This window comes from Rutidosis leptorrhynchoides, chromosome 6 (genome assembly GCF_046630445.1).
Source record: "Rutidosis leptorrhynchoides isolate AG116_Rl617_1_P2 chromosome 6, CSIRO_AGI_Rlap_v1, whole genome shotgun sequence".
Lineage (NCBI taxonomy): Eukaryota > Viridiplantae > Streptophyta > Magnoliopsida > Asterales > Asteraceae > Rutidosis > Rutidosis leptorrhynchoides.
Window position 1 is genome coordinate 147,501,947 of NC_092338.1, and position 7,285 is coordinate 147,509,231.

Here is a 7,285-nt window from a genome sequence, read left to right on the forward strand (position 1 = left end):
CGTTTTCCGACACTTTTAAACGAAACCCTTTTCACAACATGTTAACATAATTAAAACTAAGAAGTTTCCACCATAATACCAAGTTTTACAACATCGGGCCCACATCGGCCGTTTTACGAGTTTCGTACAAAAATACAAGTTCGACCATAAGAGTTTAAATTCCAAACGACACCTAGAGCATGGTGTTTAGGGTTAAACTACCCACATATTGGCCAAACTTCAAAAGCTAAACATGTCCAAAAGCGTCCCCTATCAAAACAACGCGGGATCACTAATCCAAACGAACGCCCTTACCCTTGTCCACGCCGGAGCCTACAAAAAGATAAACAACGATAGGGTAAGCTAACGCTTAGTGAATGCAATAATTATACATATACATATATAACCCACTTACTTGCAATCACTTACACAATACCGAATACAAGCTAGCAATTCGACAACTATGCAAACATTATGCATAAACCAATATCCGCAATTCATAATAAGCTAGCGACACAAAAAGCATATAGTTCACAATTAAATATGCTAATACAAAATTCACACAACCATGGTTAACCAATCATACTAGGGAACGGTACTCGAAAAAGACCGTCGGAGTTCATAGCATCCATTAGTGTTACCTAAACACCGCGTAATCGCTAATCCCCTGGGTGATGTCTTGAACACCGCGACTAACTCACCCCCATGACAATGTGTCGTCTTGAACACCGCGATGATTCCACATGTCAATCAAAACAATGAGTGGTGTCTTGAACACCGCGACAATTCCACTCTCATGACAATGTGGTGTCTTAAACACCGCGAAAATATCACATGTCAATCAAACCAATGAGTGATGTCTTAAACACCGTGACAATACCACTCGTTACTTAGAATGTGGTGTCTTGAACACCACGACAATTCCACATTCATACTACACAAATAAATACATTATATATGCACACGCATAATTATTCCACTCACCATACACGTCGGTGATGATTAAACACTTCCGTATGCTTCAAAGCAAAGTACCTAATACATTAAGTACATATATCAATTATTCATTCAAGTTGGTCAACCAACTTATTCGCCATACAAGTGCCATTTGGCTCATAGTGCAAACGTGACCCATTTGCACCATTCATTCTAACACTAGGTCGGGATTTCGTCAAACCCTTACTAACAATTCGATTATGGTCTTAATACACCTTTTAACACAAAGTTAACTCATTTTCGCACCCATTAACCCACTTAGGTCATCAAAGACTCACTTGACCCATTTCAAGGTTAACACACTCACTTGGGTCACTATCATAACCAAATACACCCATTCACTTTAAACACTAAGTGTGCTAGTGATTTACTAACAATTAAGACACATAAACACAATTTAACATTTCAAAACCCTAGGTTAGTCATCTTTGAGTACTCATGACCCAAACTTACCCAAAAACCCCCAAATCACTGACAAATGGGTTTTATGTTCATCTCTAACCCAAACCCTAACCCTTAAACAATTAAAACAAGGAAATCAAGGTTAAGACTTACCACAACAATCAAAATGTAGCTAGAGACTAGATGAACAACATTAGCACTCGAGCTTTAACCCGAAACAAGCTTATTCCTCCTTAGATTGAGCTTTTCACTCTAAAAACCTTCTCTCTCTCTAAACTTGAAGTGGAAATGAAAGAGTAGTTGAAAATGGAGTAATGAGGCTCATCAAACTGATCTTGGGACCTTTAAGTCGTCTCCCATGTGAAATTACCAAAATACCCATTTAAATATCTAAAAACAAAACAGCTGGCCCGCCAGTTCATCTGGACGGCGTCCAGGATTACTGGACGGCGTTCAGCCCTTCACACTGGGACGGCGTCCCACCATTTTGGACGGCGTCTCAAACAACTAGGAAAACAGGATCTTACACACCCTTAGTTTGACAATGCACTACAATTGTCCATCTATCATATCACATTAATCATCCTTATCATTTAAAAATTAAACTAATCCCAAGGTTTCAAAATTCGCTATTCGGGGATTAATCGGTCGGAACTTTGGAAGGATTAATCGACAATTCGGGGATTAATCGGAGATTAATCGGATTGTACTGTATACATTTAAATATTAAATTAAAAAAAATTATATGTATAAATATAAAAAAAACCATAAATATAAAAATAATTTTTAATATAATTGTCTAAAATTTTTCATTTTGCTTCAAAACTATAAAATTTTAGTTTAAATCCATGTTAAAATGTTAACCATTTTTGACGTTGACTGATTTTGATTACCAAATTCGATTTTAATCCATTAACTGATGTTGACCGTTTAATTAAACGGATTTTTGAAAATCGAAACGGATTGCTTCAAGATATTATTAATCGGGAATTAATCGGCGAGTAATCGGGTTTTTACAACACTGACTAATCCTCTCTGACTTATTCAAAAGTATGCATTGATGGTCCCAAAATTACTTAAAGTGTGCACTAATAGGAGCGACGATGAACACGTATTTTAAGTAAATCATTTTACTTGCATAATTAGAGCAACATGAGTGGCTCATTTTTCCAAAGTTTCTGTTCCGAAATATCGAAAGTTCGGCGTTCAGCCACTCTGTGCCGACGTTCCTTGACGTTATGGGTTCGAAGTCCTGAATCGGACGTAAAGTTTACAAGGTCCCGGGCTGCTTTTTAAGTTTTTCTTTTTTTGAAATATCAACCTTTTATTATTAAACACACAGCGAATACAATTACAAGGCGGAAACTCCAAGGAGCTCCTAAACAACTCGAACCTATGCACGGGATAAAATACGAAACTACACCGGAGACCCAATACACAACTAAATGTAAATATAAATGAGAGAGAAAGGAAAAAAAGATAACAAAGGAAAAGGGAAGTTGGGAAAAAACCCATTTTCATAATTTTTTTCCCCGGAAGGCTAGCGAACTTGAGGACAAGCCGAGAAGAAAGACGATACAGTGTTGAGCATTCAACGACAAAGTAAACGGCTAACTACTCGTTTAAGTTTTTCAATTCTTTTTTCTTATTGATCCACATATACTCTTGAATATTGAACATGAACACTAATCTACTCCGCTACTATTTTCACTTCAAAGTTTTAGCAAACAACTTCAAGTTGATGTGTCACCACTCTAGCGGGTCTTAGCAAAGTTTTTTGTGACGTTAATTAACTTGATTTGATTTATTAAAAAAAAATTCTTAATTTCCATGCCACGAGAAAATTCGAAAAACAATGCAACCTTCCTTTTCACAAGTAAGGATATTACTTTCTTAATAAAAGAAAAAAAAAAATATCTCTTAATGTCTAGTAGACGTGGATCCTCGTGATTGGCTAATAAATGATAAGAAACAAGCGTTCCAAAATCATTACATTTTCCAATTATATATCTTTCCATAACTCATCGCACCACCATCACAACAAAAAAATGGCAACAATATCAAGTATCAACCTCTCAATTCCAAGAGTCTTAGCCAACCCATCATCAAACTCACCCAAAGTTGGTCTAAACTCCTCATGGATCAAGATGCCCAACACCATGACGTCATCAGGCAGGATGTACATGAGGCCAGTGAGGTCAGCACCCGAAGGGTTGTCCGAAAAGATAGCTGAAAGTATCGAACAAGCAAAGGAGACATGTGCCGATGATCCGGCTAGTGGCGAATGTGTGGCATCATGGGATGAGGTGGAAGAGTTGAGTGCGGCTTCGAGTCACGCTAGAGACCGGGCTAAAGAAACCGACCCGTTGGAGACTTATTGTAAGGATAACCCTGAGACCGATGAGTGCCGAACATATGATAATTGATCGGTAGATTATATATGTCGTCATTTGGTGTGAAATGGATGTAATATTGTTTAGTTGAAGGTTTGTTTAATTATATGGGTGGATGGATATGGATATTGAATTATAACAGTTGATGATCTAGACTTGTTATGTATGATTAAAGCTTGTTATAATTATTCAAAATCATATACTAAAATCATATATACTTAGAAACACATGTTATATTGGATTCAGTCGTGCCTTTTAGTATTGTTTTTGTACATATTCTGTTGGATTAGATGTATGTGTATGTCTAAAAGATGAAAAACGAAGGACAAAAAAGATGTACGTGTACGTATTGTTGAAGTTTATGCGTGAACCGTACGTACATAGGGGGCAACTGTTGTAGAAAAGTTATAAGATTATGATATATGTAACGTTATCTCTATGTGGTGTCATGTATTACTCCGTATTAAACTTTGAATTGATTAAGAACAATTTTAGGTTAATCTTAGAGGCAGATATATAGTAGTATAGATTACTAGACAAGTAAATTGACGTGGTTTAAATTGGTTGCAACTAGAAAAAAATTCGACCACGCATTGCTGCGGTTGTATTCAACGCGCGGTCGAATTTGGATATATATTGTTTGGTATTTAATATATCTAATAGGTTGAGTTGTTTGTTGTACGTGTATGTATATGTATGAAATATGACCCGAAATATTTAGTGTTTTTTTTAACGATTTCCGTTTCGCGCGTAGTTAGTCCCGTTGTGTTCGTTAGATTTTTTCGAGTTAAACGATGATTTCGGAAAAATTTAACTCGCTCCGAGCGATATGAAATACAGCCCGAAATATTTAGTGGTTTTTTAACGATGTCCGTTTCGCGCGTAGTTAGTCCCGTTGTATTCGTCAGATTTTTTTCAAGTTGAACGGTGGTCTCGGAAAAATTTAACTCGCACCGAGCGAGAAGATAGGACCCGTTAAAAATTCGGGTGGAATTAGGTTCTTTTATTTTAATAAAGTTATATATTTACGCTTTTTACTCTTGAGAAAGTGTAAAATCGAGGGGGCGTTGTGTAAGTTAAGCCAAAGTTGAGGGACCAGTTATAGTGTGAACGCAAACTCAAAACGACAATCCGATATAACTGTAACGACGGATTCCGCCACGACTTTTAGTATATGGATATGATATGATATGATATGATATGATATGATGATATGATATAATATAATATAATATAATATAATATAATAGATTAAGGTTCGCTCAATACTTGACTATTAGTGAATTACTTTATCAATTTTTGTTTTTTTTAATATCCGTACGGGATCATCCAGGGAACTTAATCACTCACACGTTCATCTACCTGCATTTGCATAACCCGCCCCTACTACTGCTTAGAATGAAACCCGACCCAATCCAGGGCATGGGCGGTAAACCCCCTCCCTCACTGCCCCCGCAACGGGATGTGAAAGACACCATTGAGTGGAATTAAAGGGTAAAAGGACAACCTTGTGTGCAATTGTGCACTCCACGGGAGTTGAACTCCTGACCTCTTACTAAGAGAGTCAGATCACTACCACATGAGCTACAGCATAGTGTTCTTTATCAATTGATTGTTGTCGATTAAATAAAAAAACTCACTACATAAGTTACGTATGGATCTATGAGTTTATTCACATGTTTTGATTCCTAAGTAATCAAGTAAAGAATTACATCACTACAATACATAAGTTAATAATCAATCAGCGTTTAACCCTCCGAACTATGTGGCTAACCATATTCGAGGTGGAGATTTCACAGAGGCGGTTAAGAGCTTATCGTTTACCGAAAATGTATATAGTTAAACTACGTGATCGCAATTTATTGGAAAGGATGATCAGCTAGACAATTAGAGATGAAAATGAACAAGAAAACTAATAAGACTATTATATGTCCCCATTACACATGTATGTGCCATGATTGTGTCGTAATTATTGATACTTGCACACAAGTGTCATGAAAAAGAGTAATGTGTTGTATATCATTGCACAAAGCTTGTTGGCGTTAAGCTTTTAGACACGTAGCTATCACTACAAGAAAAAAGAAAACGGACGACGAACTTTTTGGCGACGACCAAATATCGCCGCAAAAAGACACGCTAAATGATATGCCCGAATCGGACGGTTTATTTATACGGTGTCGTTAGGTCGCAAAACGCTAATTCAGGATATCAACAGAAGAAGTTGATTGTTTAATTTATATATGCTGGGCCTAAATCTATTATTCCTTCCTATGGGTTAGCAAGGGCAAATATGACCTAGGGTCGTTCCTTGAGCGGCCGAATTTGAAACGGAGCTTATCTAGATAATTTAGTAATTAAGATGGGTTTGTACACAATTTAGTATCCAAGACTAGTGGCCAGGTACACCTTGTGTGGAGAGGCAGGATCCTTTTGGTCCCAATAAATTGGCGACTGTTCGAAAAATCCAACAACCAAGTCCAACCGGTTTATTCTAGACACCACTTTATCCGGAATATCAAATTGTGTAAAGGCAATAGTTGGGTTGATTTGATTTATAATTGTATTTAAAATATTAAAGCAATATAATTAAAATAAGCTAGCTAGCATGCAACAGCTAAGGACAGAGAAGACGTGGTTCACCATGATTTAGGATAACGTAGTGTCGGGATGATTATGAGACACTCCTTGGATAGATATACCTTGATGTGAACACTAGATTCCCTACTAAGCTGTTTCCCGATTAGCATGTCACCAGAAACTAGGCTTTGAAGATTTTGATCGGATGGACTATGCTCAACTCCCGACGCTTTATCAGGTTTAAAGATATAAGCGACCCATCTTGGATGCAGTGCATACCTTGGGCGCACGAATAAAGTAGCATAGCCATATAATATCCAACCTTTCTTAACACCTTAGTGTATTACCCAAATGGGTGGTTATGGTTGTGTTTCGAATTCCTTTTTGTCAATGGTTTGGTAAAATCTAAGGGGTTGCAGACAATTTAGAACCTCTGATGGTTCTCAGTCATCCTTAAAGATTTATAAGCTTAGCTTGTATTGTAGTGCCTTAAATTTCCATTTATGATATAAGCCAGCCCTTACTTAAATCTACCCAATAAATCCCTTAGTTATCCACCATGTACTAGACTTATAGTGGTTCCATAGCTTCTAACCTTGACCATGCCCAAGTGGTCCTATAGTATATCGACATGAGTCTTATACTCTTGACCAATGTCTTGATCTGGTCATATGATAATTCCCCATGTACTTTATAGTATTTCCGATGGGTTCATACCTTGACCAATGTATAAACACAGATAATTAATTACCTTTGTAATAGTCGACTTCATAATGAAATGTCCTGTTCTTATTGATTAAAAACGTTCCATATTAATTGATTTCGTTGCGAGGTTTTGACCTCTATATGAGACGTTTTTCAAAGACTGCATTCATTTTTAAAACAAACCATAACCTTTATTTCATAAATAAAGGTTTAAAAAGCTTTACGTAGATTAT

The 7,285-nt window shown here is 36.8% G+C and overlaps 1 protein-coding gene across 1 annotated transcript; it reads left to right on the forward strand.

The window, feature by feature from the left end:
• Positions 1-3,404: 3,404 nt before the first annotated feature.
• On the forward strand, positions 3,405-3,921 carry LOC139852480 (calvin cycle protein CP12-2, chloroplastic-like). Its single transcript, XM_071841776.1, has one exon. It carries the CDS (start codon positions 3,426-3,428, stop codon positions 3,801-3,803), a length of 378 nt encoding a protein of 125 aa, XP_071697877.1. The 5' UTR covers positions 3,405-3,425; the 3' UTR covers positions 3,804-3,921.
• The last annotated feature ends 3,364 nt before the right edge of the window (positions 3,922-7,285 follow it).